The sequence below is a fragment of the Cnephaeus nilssonii genome (genome assembly GCF_951640355.1).
Source record: "Cnephaeus nilssonii genome assembly, chromosome: 16".
Taxonomy (NCBI): domain Eukaryota; kingdom Metazoa; phylum Chordata; class Mammalia; order Chiroptera; family Vespertilionidae; genus Cnephaeus; species Cnephaeus nilssonii.
In genome coordinates, this window is record NC_137087.1 from 38,154,875 (window position 1) to 38,179,171 (window position 24,297).

The window sequence follows — 24,297 nt, forward strand, 5'->3', positions numbered from 1 at the left end:
TATTACATTTATTGATTTATTGATATTGTACCTTCCTTCTTGCATCCTCGGGATAAATCCTACTTGGTCATGGTATATGATCTTTCTGATATAATGCTGGATCTGATTTGCTAGAATTTTGTTGAGGATTTTGGCGTCTATGTTCATGAGGGATATTGGCCTGTAATTCTCTTTCATTGTGTTGTCTTTATCTGGTTTTGGTATTAGGGTAATGTTGGCTTCATAGAATGAGCTTGGAAGTGTTGCTTCCTCTTGAATTTTTTGGAATAGTCTGAGGAGGATAGGTTTTAGTTCTTTGAATGTTTGGTAAAACTCCCCTGTGAAGCCGTCTGGTCCTGGGCTTTTGTTTGCTGGAAGCTTTTTGTTGACTGCTTCAATTTCCTCCATAGTTATTGGCCTATTGAAATTTTTAGGTTCTTCCTGATTGAGTTTTGGAAGTTATTTTTCTAGGAATATGTCCATTTCCTCTACATTGTTTATTTTGTTGAAATAGAGTTGTTCATAGTATTTTTTAACAACCCTTTGTATTTCTGTGGGGTCTGTTGTTATTTTTCCTCTTTCATTTCTGATTTTGTTTATTTGGGTCCTCTCTCTTTGCTTCTTGGTGAGACTGGCTAACACAATTTAGTTCTTATCTATGTGCTATGCTATCTTCTCTTTCTTTTACATATTTTTCTATTAGGCATTCTTACTTGGATGTTTCACTGTCACTTCAAATTAACACAACTAAAGCTGGCATTTTTTTTAAACAAAAAAGTGCCATTTTTATTCACACTCACTAATTTTGTTAACATTTCCTTTCAAAAAATTTCATATGCTTCTCCTTTGTTTCCATTGCTCCAACTTAGTCAAAGGCCTTAGTACTTTATTACTAGATCCTGATTCACCTTAGTACTTTATTGCTAAATCCTGATTCACCTGATTCATCTCTGTTTCATTTCATTCTGTATACTGTGCCAGACTAGTAAAATCCTCTAGTGCCACTCTGAATACATCCCTTCCCTGCTTAAAAACATTATTTTCTCCTTCCTCAATTTGAGTTCTTCTTCTCTTACTTTCAGTACCTTCTTTAAATTGCTCACATCTTTCCTCCTTTTTATTTCTCAGACTTCCTCTACTTAAACTATTTTTTTTATGTATTGATGAGAGAGAAAGAAACGTAGATTTGTTCACTTATTTATGCATTCATTGGTTGATTCTTGTATGTGCCCTGAGGATCGAACCCGAAACCTTGGCATATTAGGACTACGCTCTAACCAATTGAGCTACCTGGCCAGAGCCCTCCCCTTCAACTCAGTTTTCCTCTTGCAGAAAAATACACTACACTCACTTTCTGTGTGTCACTCTTTCTCACTTTGCCTGAGCTCCTGTTTCCTTTGCCAGGAATTTCCTACTCTCAATCCTCTATGCTTATCCAAATATCGTCTCTTGATATTCCTCCATCTGTACCCTGTGCTCAGGCCATGATAAACTGTTTTCAGTTCCTTGGACAACATCCAGCTTTTCACTCCCTAACGCACTATTTTCAAAGATATCCCTACAACTCCTGACGTACCCATTCTTAAGAAATTCAGCACAGGTATTAACCTCCTGGCAAACCTCCACTATCCTGTCACCTAAGAAGAGTCAAGCAAATCGATGTGCTCCCACAGCAACTTGAACTTACCTTGGTTATTTGTTACATTGTCTTAGTTGTTTACTTACATATCTATCTCCCACATTAGTGTCTGCATTTTTTTGAATGTATGAAAACATCTTTTAGTATTACTCAATAAATATTTGTTGAATGAATGAATGCGTGAATTTGGGGTAATTGGAAAGCTTTTCCTTAGTTGCCTACACAGAAACCTAGTCATTTAAGACAGTGTTTTAAAACTTTTAGCAGTGAAATCCTGTTTCAAATAAATTTTATGCACAACTCGAATAAATAAAACAGACAGTGGTACGTGATCATGTTCCTTTGCAGTGAGCAAATTGACAAGGTCAAGCGGATATAGCTCAATTTAAAGTCTTTGGTATTTTATAATGATAAAAGAAGATCTATTTGTGTGCCTACCTTGTTTTTCATAATAAAAAGCCAGCATTATCAGTTTTGATCATTTCTTAGAATTGATCATTTCTAAGTCTGAAAAATTATGTTCTCCATTAAAAATAAGTTAGGTTCTTTAGTGTTACAGGCTTTTCTGATCATTATTAATCAGGCTGGATCTATTTATGGAACCTCTTTATGATTGCAGTTACCTATCAAACAAGAAGACTATTTTTTTTATGTAAGCCATCACTCAGTCTTTAGAGGGTAATTCAAAATATGCTCACACAAAAAGGTGTATATAAATGTTCACAGCAATATTGTTCATCCTACCTAATAATAGAGTAATATGCAAATTGACCGTACCTTCGTTATGCCCACGATTGGCCAGGAGGCGCAGGGGGGCGGGACTCAGGGTGGCCGGGGTGGCCGATTGGGCAGGCGGGATGCTGAGCTCGCGTCAGTGGCGGCGCGAGCGCAGTGTCTGCGCTATGGCTGTGCTGTGGCACAGAAGGGGCCTCTGGTGCAGCAAGCCCACTTCCTGCCACCGACCATCAAAAGCGGGGAGCTGGGTGTCTGCTCCGGCACCAGTGGACAGACACCCAGCTCCCCCGCGATCGAAAGCGAAAGTGGGGGAGCTGGGTGTCTGTCCACTCTGGCACCAGGCCAAAAGCCTCCACTGGAGGCTTTTGAAAGGCCTGGTGCACCAGCGGACAGACACCCAGCTTCCCCACGATCGAAAGCGAAAGCAGGGGAGCTGGGTGTCTGTCCGCCCAGGCACCAGGCCAAAAGCCTCCACTGGAGGCTTTTGAAAGGCCTGGTGCACCAGCGGATACCCAGCTCCCCCGCGATCGAAAGTGGGGAGCTGTGTGTCTGCTCCGGCACCAGCGGACCCCCTGCCATCAAAAGTGGGGAGCATGCCAAAACCGGTTTGGCTCAGTGGATAGAGCGTCAGCCTGTGGACTGAAAGGTCCCGGGTTCGATTCCGGTCAAGGGCATGTACCTTGGTTGCGGGCACATCCCCAGTAGGGAGTGTGCAGGAGGCAGCTGATCGATGTTTCTCTCTCATCGATGTTTCTAACTCTCTATCCCTCTCTCTTCCTCTCTGTAAAAAAAAAAAAAAAAAATCAATAAAATATATATTAAAAAAAAAAAAAGTGGGGAGCAGGCTGCCAGCAGTGTCCGCAGAGCTCTGCTAGGCTTTGTGGGGCAGTGGATATGGCCTGGATGGCAGGTTAGGCCTAGGGTACCCTACACGTGCATGATTTAATCATGCACTGGGCCTCTAGTATCAATATAAGAACTAAAAGGTGGAAACAACCTAAATGTTTATAAGCTAATGAATGGATAAATACAAGGTGGTATATCCATTTAGTGGGATATTATTTGGCACAGAAAAGGGAATGAAGTACTCATACATGCTACTACATTGATGAATTGTGAAAGCATTATGCTAAATGAAAGAAACCAGTCACTATAGATTACATATTGTATTAGTCCATTCATATGAAATGTCCAGAATGGGTAAATCTGTAAAGATAGAAAGTGGATAAGTGGTTGCATAGGGCTGGGAGGAAAAGAGGAATGATTGCTAATAGGTATGAGTTTTATTTTGGGGATGATGAAAATGTTCTAAAATTGTGGCAATGATTACACAACTCTGTGACTATAATCAAAACCACTGGATTGTATACTTTAAATGGGTGTATTGTTTGTGAATTTTATATATATATACATATATATATATATTTTAATATATTTTTATTGATTTCAGAGAGGAAGGGAGAGGGAGATAAAAAATCAATGATGAGAGAATCATTGATTGACTGCCTCCTGCATGCCCCACACGGGGGACCGAGCCTGCAACCCGGGCATGTGCTCTGACTGGAAATCAAACTGTGACCTCCTGGTTCATAGGTTGATGCTCAACCACTGAGCCACGTGCCAGCTGGACATGTGAATTATATTTCAACTAGAAGCCCGGTGCACGAAATTCGTGCACGGCGGGGGGTTGTCCCTCAGCCCAGCCTGTACCCTCTCCAATCTGGGACTCCTGGAGGGATGTCCGACTGCCCGTTTAGGCCCGATCCCACCAGGATAAACGGGCAGTCGGACATCCCTCTCACAATCCAGGACTGCTGGCTCCCAACTGCTTGCCTGCCTCCCTTCCTGATTGCCCCTAACCGCTTCTGCCTGCCAGCCTGATCACCCCCTAACCACTCTGCTGCCAGCCTGTTTGCCCCCAACTTCCCTCCTTTGTCGGCCTGGTCACCCCTAACTGCCCTCTCCTGCAGGGTTGATCACCTCCAACTGCCCTCCCTTGCAAGCCTGGTCCCTCTCAACTGCCCTCCCTTGCAGGCTTGGTCCCTCTCAACTGCCCTCCCTTGCAGGCTGGATGCCTCCCAACTGCCCTCTCCTGCTGGCCATCTTGTGGTGGCCATCTTGTGTCCACATGGGGGCAGGATCTTTGACCACATGGGGGCAGCTATATTGTGTGTTGCAGTGATGATCAATCTGTATATTACTCTTTTATTAGATAGGATAGAGGCCTGGTACAGGGGTGGGGGCCAGCTGGTTTGCCCTGAAGGGTGTCACAGATAAGGGTGGGGGTTCCCTTGGGGTGTGGGGCGGCCTGAGCGAGGGGCTTGTGGTGGTTTGCAGGCCGGCCACGCCCCCTGGCAACCCAAGGGGAGGCCCTGGTATCTGCAATTTATTTTCCTTCTACAATTGAAACTTTGTAGCCTGGAGCGGAGCCAAGCCTGGGGCTCCGGCAGCCATTTCTGTGGCAGTTAATTCACCTTCTACAATTGAAACTTTGTTGCCTTAAGCGAGTGGGCCCGGCCAGGGTGTGCAGAAAGCTTTGCTTCCCCTGTTGCTGCCGGCAACCCTGGCCTGCTCTCTCAAGCTCCATTCTGCTGCCATTTGTTTGAATTTGTTTACCTTCTATAATTGAAACTTTGTAGCTTGAGTGGAGGCTTAGGCCTGCAACAGCTATGGAAAGCTTTGCTTACTCTGTTACCTGGGAAACCTTGCTTTCTGTGGCTGTAGCCATCTTGGATTGGGGTTAATTTGCATACTCACCCTGATTGGCTGGTGGGCGTGGCTTGGCTGGTGGGCGTGGCTTATGTAGCGGAGTGATGGTTAATTTGCATGTTACGATTTTATTAGGATGATGTTGTTAAAAAAGATGTACAGAGCAGTCTTTTAATGGGGTCTGATGCCACAGCCATATAGCTTTAGGCAGTTCTTAGTAATTAAAGAATTAATCTATTGTCTACACACCCTCACACACACCCATTATTTGGTAATTCTCACCAGAAGGGAAACCATCGACCTGTGAACCAGCTAGTCACTGTTCTATTCTTTTCAAGATACTGTGTCTTTCTTAAAGAATATAATGCTAATGTTAAAATAAAATGTAGTTGGGACTTTTGAGACATTTATTTAATCTATTGAATACTAAAATAATACTGGATATTGTGAAACTTCAAATTGAAACAGAAAGCTTGCTGTCAGCCCTTTAGGATATTATGGACTGTTTTGGGGTTGATATCATTAATTATTTTAATTTCTCTTTTTCAATAGGTCACTACTGTTTTTAATGAAGTCACATCATCTTTTGAATTAAATCTTCAAGTGTCACAGCAGTTAGATAGTAAACGACAGCAGGTCCAAATGACAATTACAGAGACCAACCAAGAGTGGCAAGTGTTGCAGTTGAGAGTGCATACTTTTGCTGCATGTGCAGTTGTGAGCTTGCAGCAGCTTCCGGAGAAATTAAATCCTATCATAAAACCTTTAATGGAGACAATTAAAAAGGAAGAGAATACACTAGTGCAAAACTATGCGGCTCAGTCTATAGCCAAACTACTGCAGCAGTGCACCACGAGGACACCCAGTCCCAATTCAAAAATTATAAAAAACCTTTGTAGCTCACTTTGTGTGGACCCCTATCTAACTCCTTGTGTCACATGTCCAGTGCCAACACAAAGTGGCCAGGAAAATTCTAAAGGTATATATCTAAACTGTCATTTGGGATAGAGAAATAATTAACCATTTAAATGTGTTTTCATTTATTTAAAAGTATAATTTAAGCACAAATTCCATTTTATGTTAGTGCTTTTTTCCATTTTGAGAGAATTTGCACATACTGCTAATAAAATCACAACCCTTTAAACTCAAATCAGCTATTCATAAAAGGTCTGATATTTAATATAAGATGACTGGAATCTGAAACAGGTGTTAACCCTTCTCTTTCAACAGCATCAATATAGAATTTATTGTGAACTGGGAGTAGAAAACTTTATGGTATCAAATGTTAACTGAAAGTTCTTTCTATTAAAATCCAATTTCTATAATTTGGTACGTCTTATGAAATAAGTGAACTCTATTACCTTTAGCAAATAATTACTAGCCAACTTTTCTGTTTTCATCTGGAGAATCCATATGGAAAACAAGAACTGCTCTCTCTAGGCTAGTCTCACAGACCAGCGTTTTTTCACATGCCTTAGTCTGGTGTGATTTATTTATCCTTCTTGATAAGATTTTGGGAAAGCAAAGGTAATAAATTTATAACTTTGGCACAATATAGGTCTTGGAAAAAAATCTGAACTGGAAGAGGAATGTGTGGACATTTTGAATATCAACATTATAAAAATGTGATAGGATAATTCCAATTGCCATCCCAACCCAGTGTTATATTGAGGCAGCAGTATTTTGCAGGGTCAGTGTTTCTGACATAACTCTGGATATTTCTTATAGAGAGAACTTACTTGCAATATGTTTTTGTTTTTTTTTTTTTGCAATATGTTTTTAATGTTTGTTTTTATACCTAGAAGGAATCATTTTTTAAAATTAATATTCTTTACCTTGAAGGCACAGTTATTCTTGCATCTGATAGTTATTAATATGATCCTACAACTTTGATTTTATTAAGTATGGACCTATGCAGATATCAAAACATTTAAATTAATGTTCTAAATTACTGAGAATTTTGTTACCACTTCATTATCTTGAGAAAATGTACTTGGCCTATAAAGATTGGAGGGTTCAAAGACAGTTTTAAAATATGTTTTGTTTTGTTTTAGCACGATGCATTTTGTCACCTGTATTATGCTTAAAAGGTTATGTAACTTTTTTTTTCTTATTAGTATCCAGCTCCGAAAAAGATGGAATGCACCATACTGTAACCAAGCACAGAGGTATAATTACACTCTATAGGCATCAGAAAGCTGCTTTTGCGATCACAAGTAGACGAGGTCCTACCCCCAAAGCAGTAAAAGCTCAAATAGCAGATCTTCCTACAGGAAATAGTGGAAATATTCTTATAGAACTTGATGAGGTAAATTCTTTTTTCTTTCAATACTCTGGTTTCTAAACAAATATCTTTCAGATTGATAGTGAAATTGTCAATTGTCATATCACCTTTCAGGATTGTATTTTTATATTTTTAAGCGAAACAACTAGGATTAATAACCCTTTGGAGTATGCCAGCAACATGACTCAGAAAAACTGCAAATTTCTTTAAATTCTCATGCATCACATTTTTACCTGCCTAACTTTATCTCCCTAAGCAAGACACTTTGTTGGTACATACGTCATTCACAAATGTAAACTAATTCAGCTCCTATAGCAATGACTGTAGAGTTGTTAAATAACAGTGAAAGCTAACTTTCCTCAGTCCTATCAGTGACAGGAATTATTGTTGATACTCAGAGGATAAATTGGTAAGTTCAGATAATTGTCACCTATCTGACTTTTAGTCACCCTGGAATTTATTATATATGTGAAGTGAGGGAGGGATCTAAATTTATTCTCCCGTATAAATAGCCAGTTATCCCACTCTTGAATCCTTTCCTCCCTGATTCAAAATGGTACCCTCTGTTATATATCATGCTTCATGTACACTATATGAAGATCTATTTGGGTTTTCTTCTTCATGGGTCTACTTGTTCTGCAGTATAATATTCTTTAAAGATGATAAAAGTGGTTATTGAAAATCTTAGTCACATTATTAATGAAATGAATGCTCTAGAGCTCTTTTGGTTGCAAGACAGGAACTTACCCAATTCAGCAATAACCTATCAATACTAAAAGACATGTATTTAATGTATTTCTATAAAATATAGGCATATTAAGTTTTAAAATAAAAATCTTAACTTATTGTCTGTTTCTTTTGAAATATTCTGTCTTGACCAGTGTGTTGTCCCGTGCACTGAAGGGTCTTGGGTTTAATTCCCAGTCAGGGCACATACCCAGGTTGAGGGTTCAATCCTCGGTCACAGTGTATATGGGAGGGAACCAATCAGTGTTCCTCTGTCATGTTGATGTTTCTCTCTCATTAATGAAAAACATATCCTCAGGATTAAAATAAAATATTCTATGAACGAAGCTGATTATATTCTTCCAATAATAATTTTAGTAAAAAAATTACTATGATTTTTATGCTTATACCTCTATGGTGTGTATAGTTCTTCCACTTAAAAATAACTTGTGCCCAGCTTGCATAGCTCAGTGGTTGAGTGTCGACCTATGAACCAGGAGTTCAGGGTTCAATTTTTGGTCAGGGCATATGCCTGAGTTGCTAGCTCAATCTCTAGTAGGGGATGTGCAGGAGGCAGCTGATGAGTGATTCTCTCTCATCATTGATGTTTCTATCTCTTCCTTTCCCTTCCTCTCTGAAATCAATTTAAAAAAATAACTTGTAAAACATATGTATCTTTCTGGGGCAACAGTTTTTTGTATTTAATTATAATAAAATTATTGCTAGGTGACAAGTTACCTTGTGGTTAGATTAAATAGATGCTCTTATTCTATCCCTTAAACAAATATTAATAAGGACAGATCATTTTGTCTTCTAATCTTCTCTTTAGCAGGTAAGTTTCTTTGGGGTAGGTAGAAGAAAGTAGATCTCTTAGGACTATCTCTGAAAACAGCACATACTCTTCTGTTCCTTATCCCCAACCAAAAAAAGTATTTTGCTTTGGATGTAAGACATCTAGTTTGGCTTTTATGCCACTGTAAATTTAATTATTAAAAAATATTTATAGTTATGATAAATATATCCAATAATTGGTTAATGATAACACTGAATTCTTAGGTGGTTACTTTTACATTCTCTTAATGAAATTTAAAATGCATTATACTTTTTTGTGAAATTTTGTTTAAAACTAACGTTTAATTTTAGGCCCAGAAACCTTACCTGGTACAACGGAGAGGAGCTGAATTTGCCTTAACAACTATAGTGAAGCATTTTGGTGGTGAAATGGCAGTGAAATTGCCACATCTCTGGGATGCTATGGTTGGTCCATTGAGGAATACTATCGACATAAATAATTTTGGTGTGTACATATTTATCTGAGTTGGAATTTTGACAAATGTCAGTATATATTTATTACATATATTCTTATAAAATAAAAATGCCTATATCTGTTTATCTCAGACTTGCTGTTAAGTTTTTAAATGGAAGGTTGGTAGGAGCATTTATTTTAATTTATTTTCATTTTGTATATTTTTTGCTTTTTATTTTTTCTATTACATGGTTAGAAAGATATTTGAAATGGGTCAGTCATTATGTTAAACTTTTTTAGTTGCTTTAAGTGTATCTTAGCACTTAAATTAAGGCATGGCATTTAATTTCACAATAAAAAGGCAAAATCACTTTCCCATGGTAGCTGGGGAGGTATTAAAATTTTATGTGGGCTCTAGATTTAGAAAAATTATTTACAAGGTGATATGCACTGAAATCAATATATTTTAATAGATGGAAAGTCTCTCCTGGAAAACGGAGATGGCCCTGCTCAAGAATTGGTGAATTCTCTGCAAGTTTTTGAAACGGCATCAGCATCGATGGATTCTGAGCTTCATCCTTTGGTAATTAACGTATGCAAGTGTAGTTTTCTTCCATTAAAAAAAGTGGCTTTATATAAAAGTCTTATGGCTGGAAAAATGCAATTTGATGTCATCCCTAATAATTGCATTTTCTTTTATATGGTATATCTAGATTCCTTCCTTATTGACAGCACAACTATTCTGGGATTTGAAGCAGAGTTGGATACATCAATGATAGGAAACCTACTCTGGAACCTTTGAATACAGGGCAGTAGGGATAGGTCTCTGATGACACAGAAGCTGGGTATAAACAGGAAAAGCTGCAGCCTATTCATTCTTACCATCTTAATAATACAGTTTTAAGAAAGGAAGAGCACCGGTAATAAAACTTTTTCCCAAGATAAGTATAAAGGTAGAAGGAAGTTACCTGGGCAAGATGAAATTAGTGGCAGTTTCTTATAAAATATTGGGACAGAGGGAGGAGGAAAATAGAGAGTTAATTATCTGACTTTTCCATAGAAGAAAGTATTATTTTTTTCCACATAGCTGCAATAGGAAGCTCTCTGCAACTTACAGGGTGCTAACTCCAATTCTCTACTTACAGCTAATGGAAAAGGGAGAATCTAGGAGAGAGTAGACAAGAATGAACTTTTTCCTTTTATACAGTAATAAAGTATGTTCTTTTACTTGTTAAATTTCGCTGATTATCATTAGTGAAGAATCCGTCCATATGCTCTTACCCTCCATGTTCAACAACATGCATTCACCTGAAATTAAAGGCTAGTCTGTTGAGCAGGCATCTGGCTTTCATCAACATCAATCCTGGCGTTCAGTGCAGCATGCATTTAATAATGGCATATGTCTTACTGTTGTGGTCATAACACTATGGTATGCCAGGAAGTTAAAGTGGAAAATGAACTTATCAAAGTATGGTGTTTAGAACAAAATCAGGATCACTCAACCCAGTGAATAAAGAGTATGTGCTTAAACCTAAGCCAATGCTACAAGATTTGGAGGGGGCTGGTGATCTGTGGTGTCGTTTTCCTAGCCTCAGTAGGAGAATCTTGCAAATACCTTTTAATGGGTTCCCCTATTAAGTTTAAAAAATTATATATATATATATATATATATTTTTTTTTTTTCTTTATATTTTGAGAGAGAGGAAGGGAGAGGGAGAAAGAGAAACATTGATGTGATAGCAGGACATCAATTGGCTGCCTCCTGCGCAACCACTCCCACTGAGAATTGAGCCCGCAACTTGGGCATGTGCCCTGACCTGGAATCAAACCAGCAAATCTTTTGGTGCACGGGATGAAACCCAACCAACTGAGCCAGGGCTCCCCTGTTAATTTTTGAAAGAATTGTATGCTCCCTGATACCTAAAAGAAGATATTGAGCAGGGAAGTTCTGCACCTTTTCTTTCTAAAAGAGTTATACCTTAGTTTGGATTTAGATTAGTTTTTTATTGAGGATATTTTCACAGGAATGTTTTGAGATATTCTTGGATTTAGAGTTAGGCATTTGATAAGCTTTGAATATGGACTATTATAGTTATATTTTAAACAGTACATTCCCTAATGAGTATTCTGATTGTCTTAAACTTTTTTTTAGTTGGTACAGCATTTGCCTCATCTCTATATGTGCCTTCAGTACCCCAGCACTGCAGTGAGACACATGGCTGCTCGTTGTGTAGGAATCATGAGCAAAATCGCTACCATGGAAACAATGAATATTTTTTTGGAGAAAGTTCTTCCATGGCTGGGAGCAATTGATGACAATATCAAGCAAGAGGGTGCAATTGAAGCACTTGCCTGTATCCTTTTTTATTTTTACAAAATGTTCAGCAATTATATTCATTTTATTAAAGGATGACTAAAATAAAATTGATTTATTCAAGTAAATTTGTTCCAAAAAGAAAACTACCTTTTTACATTTTATTTTGAAGAATTTTTATTATAGTATAAATACATTAAAAATATATTTACATTTTGTTGTGAAAATTGTTACATAGAAAGTTTGAAGAATTGCTATTTTAGGAGATCTTTTCAATAGGCAAAATAATTTTATGTACTTGATGAACTATATATTTATTTGGTTTATAATTAATACTTCATTAATATTAATAAGGTACTTCTTATATTATAAAACATTTTGTTGCCAGAGTTAGTTCATTACTTGGGTAGAATATGACTACATGTTCTAAATTACTGGGGATATACAGGCAAAGCTCTTTGCTAAAAGGATATGGCATCTACTGATTATTATTTAACTTGAAGTACCTGATATTTATAAGAGCAAGAAAGATGAATGGAGATCAAATCAGTAGAAAGTCAGGTTCAGAAATGCTGAATATTGCAGGGGAACTAAACTTACTGGGCCTGTTATGTCCAGTTTATGATTGTCAAGATCTTGATGGGAAGTTTAGAATTAATCATTGAGCGTTGTACTCCCTGCTTGTAATGTAACTCACTTTATTTTGATATTGGAAGTCTAGAAACTTACTAGTATATGAATGAAAAAATCTTATTAGTAAAACTTCCTCCAGCCAACCTCAGATGGAAACATGATTTTATATAGTTAATCATGAGAAAATTACATACTGTTTACAAAGAGCAACAGTGTGCAATTGCTGTTATAAGTGAATCATAGACCTTAAGGGACAGTCTAGTCCCTCAAAACACAGATGAGAAAATGAACTGTGTTAGAAGTTACAATCTTGGTGTATCCGTTTGTTTGCAAAAACATCTAAGAACCATTTGGAAATTTCCTTAATAACTTACTCAGGTGTAATGGAACAATTGGATGTCGGTATTGTTCCATATATTGTCCTTTTAGTTGTGCCTGTGTTGGGAAGAATGAGTGATCAGACAGACAGTGTAAGATTCATGGCTACGCAATGCTTTGCAACACTAATTAGACTCATGCCACTTGAGGTAAGTAGAAGACACTTGGTTTATGGACTTAAAGAATTTGTCAAGTTTTAAAAAATAATGTTGAATATGTTTGTTATAAGCATTAAGAAATTTATACTTTAATGGGTAACTTTTTAAAACAAGAGTTTTAAGTAAAACTATGGTTCCTAAAAGACTAATTCATTAATGCTGTTCTAGAAATAGAATTATTTCTAAGTATCCCTATAACATCCATGTAAAGATTCTATGCTGAAGTTAACATGAAACGTAAATTTGAGAGATGGTAATTAAAAATGTAAAGCAATTGAAGTCTGTGGGAGTATGGAGAAACTGAAATTAGAGAAATTTGGAGTATATTCATGGGACAGAAATAATATATGTGGTCAATCAGGAAATAATGGCTTGAAGCAAGGGAAGAACCAGAGCCCTGCCACCAAGCCTCTTAATATATTTTGGTGGGATTTTTATAACTCAGGAAATAAGTAGATATGCAGTTCATCCATGTTATAATATGCATCAATACTTCAGGTTGTGAAAACAGCTACCTCAGAACCATTTGGAAATTTCCTTAATAACTTACTCAGGTGTAATGGAACAACTGGATGTCAGCGTTGTTCCATATATTGTCTATCTATAAATGCTTCCTTTTTATGGTTGAATAGTACTCCATTGTATGGACGTATCACCTTTTCTTTTTTCTTTTCTTTTTTTTAATATATTTTATTGATTTTTTACAGAGAGGAAGGGAAAGGGATAGAGAGTTAGGAACATCGATGAGAGAGAAACATCAATCAGCTGCCTCTTGCACACCCCCTACTGGGGATGTGCCCGCAACCAAGGTACATGCCCTTGACTGGAATCGAACCCGGGACCCTTGAGTCTGTAGGCCGATGCTCTATCCACTGAGCCAAATCGGTTAGGGCTATATCACCTTTTCTTTATCCATTCCGAAGTTGATAGACAACTGGATTATCCCCAACTTTTGGCTGTTACAAGTAATGCTATGAACTTGCACTTATAAGTCTTTTTGTGGATGTGTACTTTCATTTCTTTTGAGCAGATTGATATCTAGGAATGGAATTACTGTGTCAATTCTTTTTTTAAGAAACTGCCAAACCATTTTCCAAAGTAACTGTACCATTTTACATGTCTATCAGCAAAATATGAGCATAAGTTTGATACCCTCTTTCTTTGAAAAAAAGTTTGGATAGATCTGGTAAAATTGAAGATTCCCATCCCAGTGACCCAACAAAACCATCCTAGATATATACCCTAGAAAAATTCATAGATATATACCAAGGCACATCTTCAAGAACATTTACTAGTATTATAGCATTATTTATAGTAGTCTTTAACCGCTCAAATGTTCATTATCAGTAGACTAATGTTAACTAGATTATTATACTACAATAAGAATGAATGGTACAGATGCATACTACAATATTAATGAATCCTTTTACATAAGATTCCATTTTTTAATGAAGTTCAAAAATAGGCAAAGGTATATGGGATGCATACTTTAGATGATAAAGGTATAAGGAAAAGTAAGAAAATTGCCATGGAAGTTAATAAAGTGACTACCTCTTAGGGAAAGGAAAGTGAATTATCACTGGAAGGAACATATGGGATCTTCTAGGATATTGGCTGGGCTCTTTATTTTTTTTTAATTGGATAATGGTTATAAAAGTATGTGTTTTATAATTTATTAAACTATATTTTTATATCCAGAATTGTTTTCATCACCCACTTCCTAGGTCTTATTTATATCCTTAGATTCTTGGGCTTTGCATCATTTTATCTGTAAATTAAATTCCTTATATTTAGTCCTGTTGGCCCGTTTTAGCTTTGGAATCAGTGAGTGATGGGAAAACATTGTGTCTTTTTTGAGCAAAGGAGTAGATGATAAAAGCAATGTTTTAGGAAAATTAGTCTAACAGCAGAAAGCAGTGTCTTGGGAAAATCAGTTTAATAGCTGTTTAAATGTGAATTAGAATGGAAGTGCCCCCAAATCAGAGCCCAGATCCACTATGAGGTTATAAAGGATATAAGCACTTTTAAAAAATAGTACTTGATAACATTGGCAAAGAAAAGAGATTTTGACTTTAGAAATGAGAGAAGCAAGGTTCCCTTTGATGTGAAAATTACAAAAATGTGATGCATATTTTGCTTCCAGCCGTAATAGAAAAACAGGGACCAGATTTATCCTCCTACTTGAACCAGAAAACCACACAAAATGAAACAGTGGTTTTCAGATGTTGAACAACAGGCAGCACAGAATAGTGATTTATGAAAGAAGGGAAACATGAAGAGCCCAGTGCATTTGCCAAGTTGAAGAGTCAGAGTTCAGAGCGAAGGGAGGACAAGATGATGAGACTTTGCAAGGCAGAGTACCCAACAGGAAGTAGCTGCATAGATAGGAAGCTCCAGAGGTCCCCACAAGGACTGAGCATTCATCTGGGCATATGCATTCTAGCATACTGCATTCAAATTCACATTCAAACATATATAAGAATATATGTTTGAGACTGGGGCGGGTAAATGTCATAGAAAGGAGTATGTGGAATAATTTCCAGAGCTTACACAGGGCCAGGAATAGTTTGTGTGCCCAGGAAGCTGAGTCAAAAGCCTTCTACCATACTGAGCATCAAGTATGGTCCTTAGAAGTATATTGCCTGAGTAGTGGGACCAAATTAGCCCTTGACAAAAGGCTAACTTGGACCCACCTTAACCAAGTTTAAAAGCATGCCTTAAAAGGATCAAATTGATTTCAAGCAACTTACCTACATTCCAGGAAAAAAAATTTAAAGGAAAAAAATCTAGCACCTGACAACATACTTATGATGCTTAACATCCATGAAAAGATTACCAGGCATATAATATTTCCAATAACCAGGAGAGAAGTCAGTCAATACAAACAGTTTCTGAAATGGCCCATATAATATAATTAGTAGACAAGAACATTAAAATACACTCCGTTTGTTCAAGAAGGCAGTAATATAATGAGCAAAATGGAAGATAAGAGAACAACCTAAATTGAACCTTGTGAGATGAAAAATATAATTACAAATCGTTCCATCAGTTCAATGTCAGAGAGAGCCCATTATGCCAAATAGGGTCCATGGACTCAAAAACAAATTACCAAAGTCAAAATATTGACTCCTCAGTTCTACACCCACTCCATGTTAAACACTTTCTTTTAAAATGAATACCACAAAGTTCCTTAATCTGCCCACTGCTCCAACATGCAACAGGCAAAACCACATTGCCATTACAATTCCCTGTGTTCCTTTACCTCTCCATTTTAATTTCTTATTCCTGATCCTTTTACTCCCTCCTGACAGCCACTATTATAGTGATCTAAGCTTTACCCAGCCAGTTACTCCTTCATGTTTCCAGTCAATCCAGCCCACATCCCTATTCATGGAGCAACATCAACAGCTTCAATGTTTTATTTCTGACCCTGTCAGAAGGAAGCAGGCGGAGGAGGACTTGTGGAACAGTCCTCATAAAGTCTACAGCAGTGTATAGTAATTCCCTAAGCCTTCACATGCACTCACCACTCATTCACTGACTCACTCAGAGCAACTTCCAATTCATGGTAGGTGTCCTATACAGGTGTACCATTTTTTATCTTTTACACTGAATTTTTACTGTACGCTTTCTATGTTTAGATACACAAATACCATAGTGATACAACTGCCTACAATAAAATGCTATACACATTTGTAGTCTAGAGCAGTGGGCTCTACCGTATAGCCTATGTGTGTATGTGTAATAGGCTATAGCAGCTAGGTTTGTGTAAGGGCACTTGATGTTTGCACAGCACCAAAATTGCCTAAGGATGCATTTCTCAGAATGTATCCCTGTTGTTAACAGTGATGCATGACTATAAAAACACACTGGAGGCGATTAATGGCAGATTGGATACTGCATAAGAAAAGATTTGTGAGCTTGAAAGCATAGCAGTAGAAACAAGAATGTCATGCAGATTCATTGCTCTTCCACTTGATCTTTTCTATTAAATCATCATAGGAAGAATCATGTACTTTTCTAAAATATCTACTATCAAAGATTCCGGGAATATCAACTACCAATTCTAATTCCCTGCACTATTAGTAACTTGTTGATTTTATAGGAATTGGAGTGAAGAAGATATTCACAGAAAGGGTTCCTGGAACTAAACAATATTTGTGACTCTTGGACTTAGGGTTTCATTGTTAAGAAAAGGATCTCCTTATATGTCATTTATTAAAAACTAGAGGCCCGGTGCACGAAATTCGGGCACTGGGAAGGGGATGTGTCCCTCAGCCCAGCCTGCACCCTCTCCAATCTGGACCCCTCGAGGGATGTCCAACTGCCCGTTTAGGTCCGATCCCAGTAGGGACTAATCCAGGACTGCTGGCTCCCAACTGCTTGCCTGACTGCCTTCCTGATTGCCCCTAACTGCTTCTGCCTGCCAGCCTGATAACCCCCTAACCACTCTCCTGCCAGCCTGATTGATGCCTAATTGCTCCCTGCCAGCCTGATTGCCCCTAACTGCCCTCCCCTGCAGGCTTGATCACCCCCAACTGCCCTCTTTTGCAGGCCTGGTCCCTCCCAACTGCCCTCCCCTGCTGGCCATCTTGTGTCCACATGGAGGCAGCCATCTTGTGTGTTGGAGTGACAGTCGATTTGCATATTACTCTTTTATTAGATAGGATAGAGGCCTGGTGCATGGGAGGGGGGCCGGCTGGTTTACCCTGAAGGGTGTCCCGGATAAGGGTGGGGGTTCCCTTGGAGTGTGGGGCAGCCTGGGAGAGGGGCCTGTGGTGGTTTGCAGGCTGGCCACACCCCCCAGCGACCCAAGGGGAGGCCCTGGTATCTGGGATTTATTTATCTTCTACAATTGAAACTTTGTAGCCTGGAGCGGAGCCAAGACTTCTCTTGCTACGTGGCAGCAGCCATTTCTGTTGGGATTTATTTATCTTCTATAATTGAAACTTTGTAGCTTTGAGTGGAGGCCAGGGCCAGCCAGAGCAGGCAGGAAGTTTGGCTTCCTCCATTGTCAGGAAAACCCAAGCCTCCTGCTCGCCTGCAGCCATCTTGGTTGGGTTAGTTTGCAAACTCGCTCCTGATTAGATGGTGGGCATAGTGGAGGTACGGTCAATTTGCATATTTCTCTTTTATTAGTGTAGATTCCATGAGGATAAATGAAGATTTTTGTTACATCTTTGTAAAAGTACTGTGCAGAAAGGCCTCATTTTTATTAATATCGTTATGGTATTAGATGTGCTAAAATGTTAGTTTCTATCTTACTAAAGTTAATTCTGAAACCTTTTGTAAATGTACCATGCAGTCATTTTTAATACTCAGTGTACATATATACTTTAATTGAATTTAATTATAATTCTGTTTCCAAAGGTTTAAAATTTTTAAACTTTAGAGACAGCATAGGGCAGTAGTTCTCACATTTTTTGGTCTGAGGATCTCTTTACACTCTAAAAAATTGAAGACCTCCAAAGGGCTTTTGTTTTATCATATTTTCTGGAATATGAAAGGATTTATTAATTAATTTAAATAATAAATCCATTAGATGTTCCCTTATGTAACATTTTTAATGAAAAATAACTATTTTCCAAACAAAAAGTTAGAAAAAGTACATTGTTTGACATTTTAACAAATCTCTTTTATGCCTGAAGTAGTAGTGTAGTAGCTGAATTCTTCTATTTCCTTGGGCATTCAGTCTCTTGCAACATGTTCCTTGGTTTGAGGTATATGAAGAAAGTTTAGCCTCACAGAGATAGGTAGTTGGAAAAGTTAGTAGTATTTTGACAGCCTTTTCAAATAATTGTGGGTATTCGTTTATCTGATAGCATATCAAAATTTAAAAAGAGAAAGCTTGTTAAATTTGTTTTCAATGTAGAATCTAACATTCTACCAATGAATGTGTAACTTACTTTACTTTAAAAGTAATTGGTTAGCCCTAGCCGGTTTGGCTCAGTGGATAGAGTGTCGGCCTGCAGACTAAAGGGTCTCAGGTTCGATTCTGGCCAGTGGTACATGCCTGGGTTGTGGGCTAGATCCTCCCCAGTAGGGGGTGTGCGGGAGGCAGCCAATCTATGATTCTATCTCATCATTGATGTTTCTATCTCTATCTCCCTTTCTCTCTGAAATCAATAAAAATATATATATATTTTAAAAGTAATTGGTTAATCTTACACTTTTGACTAGATCTTTTACCCATATGTGTTTTGTAACATTATTCATAGGTCATTGGGAAAATATTGGTTCACTGAGTTGCATTAAAAAAAAACTTTTAAAAATTGATTTGAGAGAGAAAGTTGTGAAAGAGAGAAACATCAATTTGTTATTCCACTTATTTATGCATTCATTTCTTGTATGTGCCCTGACCAGCCATCAAACCTGCAACCTTGGTGTAATGGGACAACGCTCCAACTAATTAAACTACCTGGCCAGTAAAATTTTTAACGGTTGATATATTTCACCATACTGTAGCAAAAAAATCAAGTTAATTAATATCACCAACAGAAAATTCCTTTTTAGTATTGGGAAGTTGCCAAGTTCACGGTGCTAAGTTTTTCCTGAAAGCTTATTTTGTCACTGGCAACAGGTTATGTCAGTTGTTTTCTTGGAAGTGAAATTTTATTTTTGAGAAAATGTCAGCCAAATCTCCAAGTTAGAATAACTAGTTTATCCATCCAGTCAAGTAAAATATTCTATGAAAAATCACTAGGTCAGATCATAATTTAAGCAATCTCACAAGTGCTTTTCCTCAACATATAGTGCAAAGTGTTTTATGTATACTTTACATCTCATTGCGTAAAATGTTAAAAAGATGTGCATTCATGGTTGAGTTTAATAAAATTATGTTTACTACTTTAAAAGACATTCTGAAATGAAACCAGCTTTTAAAAAAAATGCTGGTGCATGGCTGTGAGGAATACAGTGATTACTGATATATTTGGTGCAGTTGCCATGATTCTTTCTGGTGGACAAGACGTTTTACCCATATTACTTTTGCATCATCAGTGCAAATGTCAACACGGTGGTAAAAGCAAACGATATCTTCTATTATGAAACTAGGGGCCCAGTGCATGAATTCGTACACCTTGAAAGGAACTGTGGGCCATGTGGCTGCAGTAGGCATAGGGGCTGGTCTCGGCCAATCCTCCGCACCCCCACCCTGCCCCTCCAACCGCAGCCCCCAGTCCCCTGTCTGCCAGCAGCCCTGCCCCTGCCGCCACCACTCCCACACACTGATGGCGCCGGCCCCGCTCTCACCCGTTAAAGGTGCAGAACGATTGGGGCTGGCGCTCTCAGTGGGTGCTAGTGGCGGCTGCTGTCCCGATCGCCCCTTAGAAGCAGGGGAGGTGGAGACGCCCTCAGGGTGATTGGGGCTGGCGGTGGACGCCGGCAGTGGGTGTGAGCAGAGACTCTGGCACCAGCAGCGGGTGCGAACAGGGCCAGCACCGGCAGCAGGTGCAAGCACTTGGCGGGACTGTGGCACGCAGGAGCAAAGAATTTTCAGTAACCACCAGAGGCTTGCCCCAATGACAGTGACTGGCGCCCTGCCTTGGTCTGGCACCCCGGCTCACCTCCACCATCCCGCCACGGCCGACGCCTGCCATATTTCACGCACACCACCTGGTGGTCTGCGCACGTCATAGCAACTGGTTGTTTGGTTGTTCTGGTTGTTCCGCCGTTTGGTCTATTTGCATATTAGCCTTTTATTACATAGGATAGTTTTGACCTCAGTGAGCCTTTGAAAAGGTCTTGAGGATCCTGAGGAGTCAGCAGCCCACATTTTGAGAAACAGTAATATCCTGCGACATCATAACACTGAAATTGAGAAGCTCTAGTAACAGCATTTCACTTAAAATAAGCTATACAACTTTATTTGCCTTTTTAAGTAATGCATGGTGTGGGAAAAATTAAGTTGTACGTGTGTTTTTTAGAATACCTCAAATGTGTTTGTTTAGTGGTCTCATTGTAGCATTTTAATACCTGTCATATTCTTTAAACTGTTTGTTTATCAGTATTTAAAATTATACTACTTTTTATTTAATTATTTTTTTCTCTGCATTTATATTTTAATAAAACTTAAAGTTACTAGTATTTTATAATTTAAAGATAAATTAATTATGAGTAAATAGTTTTAATACACTTAAAAAACCATTTTAGGCAGGCATTCCAGACCCTCCAAATATGTCAGAAGAATTAATCCAATTGAAAGCCAAGGAACGACACTTTTTGGAGCAATTGTTAGATGGGAAGAAATTGGAAAATTACAAAATTCCAGTACCAATCAATGCTGAACTCAGAAAATATCAGCAGGTAAAGTTTTATAGTTATCTTATAAATATAAATAGTGACTATTCCTTTCAAATGTACCTCAAAGAGTTTTTAAAATTCACTTAGTAAAATACTGTGGTTGATGTCTTATACCCATTTATTTCTTTTATGCCTGAAAAATGCTATTTATGATTTGTTTACAGTTACAATTTTTCTCTTTCAACATTTCAGGATGGTGTGAACTGGTTAGCATTTCTTAATAAGTATAAACTTCATGGAATTCTATGTGATGACATGGGGTTAGGAAAAACTTTACAGTCCATCTGCATTCTAGCAGGAGATCATTGTCACAGGTAATTAAAATATTATTTTGAAAGAAGGCTTCCAGATGCTGAGAAATATAAACAAGGTGGTTAATTTATTGTTTTGTTGTTGTAAAGGGCCCAGGAATATGCAAGATCAAAATTGGCAGAATGTATGCCACTTCCTTCCTTGGTGGTTTGTCCACCAACATTAACAGGTCACTGGGTGGATGAAGTAGGTAAATTTTGCTCCAGAGAATATCTCAATCCATTGCACTATACTGGACCTCCTACTGAAAGAATAAGGTAAGAACCATTATATCTTTTGCTTTAAGTAGTTTGGAAGAATAAAATTTATTGCGGGTGAATTTAGTTAGCTTTTTTTGTTATCAGATATATAAATTTATTTAAGAAAGGTAAGTGTACATACATTTTAAAGATAATCTCTCTCATCAAAATTCAAGGACTTTGCCAAAAACACTAATTCAAAAGAATATATGCCACCCCTATGTTCATTGTTATTTACAATAGCCAAGGGGCCATCAGTAGACAGTGGGTAAAAAAGTTGTGGCACATACACACAATGGAATATTACTCAGCCATAAAAACAAATGAAATTTTACCACTTGTGACAGCGTGGATAGACCTAGAGGGTATCATACTGAGTGAAACAAGTCAATCAGAGAAAGACAAATACCATATGACTCACTTATATGTGGAATATAAAGAACAAAATGAATGAACAAACAAAATTGAAACAGACTCAAAGACACAAAGAACAGACTGATTGATGGTTGCCAGAGGACAGTTGGGGGAACGAGTGAAAAGGTGAAGGGATTGAGTAGTACAAATTGGTGGTAGTACAAAATAGTCACAGGGATGTAAAGTACAGCATGAGTATAGTTAATAATTCTAATATATAAAAGCCCAGGGTCCATAATGTCCAAAATGACCAAGGCTTGACCAAACACCAGAAGTCAGTCCTGCAGTCAGTGCTGGGTTGCTGTGGCGATCCAGCACTGACTGCCGCCAGTACGGGCCCAGCAACCCAGCACTGACTGCCCAGAGGTCTGCGGATCAGGCCTGGAGAGAGGCAGGGTCTGATCCGCAGCCTCCGTGGCAGCTGTTGATCAGCCGTTGCCTCTCTCTTTCTCTCCGGGCTTCACCAGCAGCCGCACTTCTGTTTCTCTCTGGGCCTCCGCAGGGGCTGCTGATCAGCCCCGCCTCTCTGATCAGGCCCAGAGATAGGCCCGGAGGCGCTGACTGGCAAAGAAACCGACCAATCAGAACCAAATCCAGGTGAACTGTGAGGAGCCAATGGCTGCCTAGGAGGCAGAGCTTTTGACGCTGACTGGCATAGAAACCGACCAATCAGAACCAAATTGGCTGGCAGGGGAGTGCAGTTAGGGGCGATCAGGCAGGCAGGCAGAGGGGTTGGGGCAATCAGGCAGGCAGGCAGAAGCAGTTAGGGGCAATCAGGCAGGCAGGCAGGTGAGCGGTTAGGAGCCAGCGGTCCCAGATTGCGAGAGTGATGTCCGACTGCCAATTTAGGCCTGATCCCGCTAGTATTGTAATAACTATTGTGCCAGATGGGTACTATAAATATTGTGGGAACACTTTATAAAGTATATGATTGTCTAACCACTAACACAAAATAATTTTGAATGTTGTTTTATATATAGTATGTACTAGAGGCCCGGTGCACAAAATTAGTGCCGGGGGGGGGGCGTCCCTCAGCTCAGCCTGCACCCTCTCACAATCCTGGACCCCTCAGAGGATGCCTGACTGCCGGTTTAGGCCCGAATCCCACAGGGATCGGGCCTAAACCGGCAGTCGGACATCCCTCTCGCAATCCAGGACCACTGGCTCCTAACCACTCTGCCTGCCTATCTCATCACCCCTAACCACTCTGCCTGCCTGCCTGCCTCATCACCCCTAACCACTTGCCTGCCTGCCTCATTGCCTCCAACTGCTCGCCTGCCTGCCTCATCGCCCCAACTGCCTCTGCCTCGGCCCCTGCTGCCATGGCTTCGTCAGGAAGGTCATTCAGCTGTCCGGTCTAATTAGCATATTATGCTTTTATTATTATATACTAGAGGCCCGGTGCACGAAATTCGTGCACGGGGGGTGGCTATGTGTCCCTCAGCCCAGCCTGTACCCTCTCCAATCTTGGACCCTTCGAGGGATGTCCGACTACCCGTTTAGGCCAATCCCGGTAGGATTGGGCCTAAATGGGCAGTCAGACATCTCTCTCACAATCCAGGACTGCTGGCTCCCAACCGCTCGCCTGCCTGCCTGCCTGATTGCTCCTAACCGCTTCTGCCTGCCAGCCTGATCACCCCCTAACCACTCCCCTGCCAGCCTGATCGACGCCTAACTGCTCCCCTGCCGGCCCGATTGCCCCCAACTGCCCTCTCCTGCCGGCCCGGTCACCCCTTACTGCTCTCCCCTGCCGGCCATCTTGTGACCACATGAGGGTGGCCATCTTGTGTGAGGGCATGGTGGTCAATTTGCATATTACTCTTTATTATATAGGATAGATATAGATATACACACACATTGACTTCAGATAGGAAGGAGGGAGGGAGGGAGAGAGAGAAACGTCAATGATGAGAGAGAATAATTGATGGGCTGCCTCCTGCATGCCCCCTACTGGGAGTTGAGCCTGCAACCAGGGCATATGCCCTGACCGGGATTTGAACCATGATCTCTGGTCAATGCTCAACCACTGAGCCACACTGGCCAGGCAAAATTTAAATTCTTGGGGGGAAAAATCAAGGACTCAGGCTGTTTTTAACAATCAATTGGGCTTTCTAAGTATTGGAGCTAGAAAACTATCAGGAACCAAAGCCATTCTCTGTGATTTCTTGGAAGCTGTGATCATAGCATTTAAGTGTCATAAGCTACCCATTTTCCCTAGGAGTTCACTCTC

The 24,297-nt window shown here is 39.4% G+C and overlaps 1 protein-coding gene across 1 annotated transcript in view; it reads left to right on the forward strand.

Annotated features, from left to right (window-relative positions):
• Positions 1-24,297, forward strand: part of BTAF1 (B-TFIID TATA-box binding protein associated factor 1) — a 114,587-nt gene that overhangs the window by 70,933 nt on the left and 19,357 nt on the right. Inside the window, exons 20-28 of the mRNA XM_079793800.1 lie at positions 5,615-6,041; positions 7,180-7,370; positions 9,216-9,369; positions 9,792-9,901; positions 11,471-11,672; positions 12,644-12,792; positions 20,953-21,105; positions 21,295-21,416; positions 21,504-21,671. Coding sequence (XP_079649926.1) covers positions 5,615-6,041; positions 7,180-7,370; positions 9,216-9,369; positions 9,792-9,901; positions 11,471-11,672; positions 12,644-12,792; positions 20,953-21,105; positions 21,295-21,416; positions 21,504-21,671 — 1,676 coding nt within the window. The remainder of the gene's footprint in view (positions 1-5,614; positions 6,042-7,179; positions 7,371-9,215; positions 9,370-9,791; positions 9,902-11,470; positions 11,673-12,643; positions 12,793-20,952; positions 21,106-21,294; positions 21,417-21,503; positions 21,672-24,297) is intronic.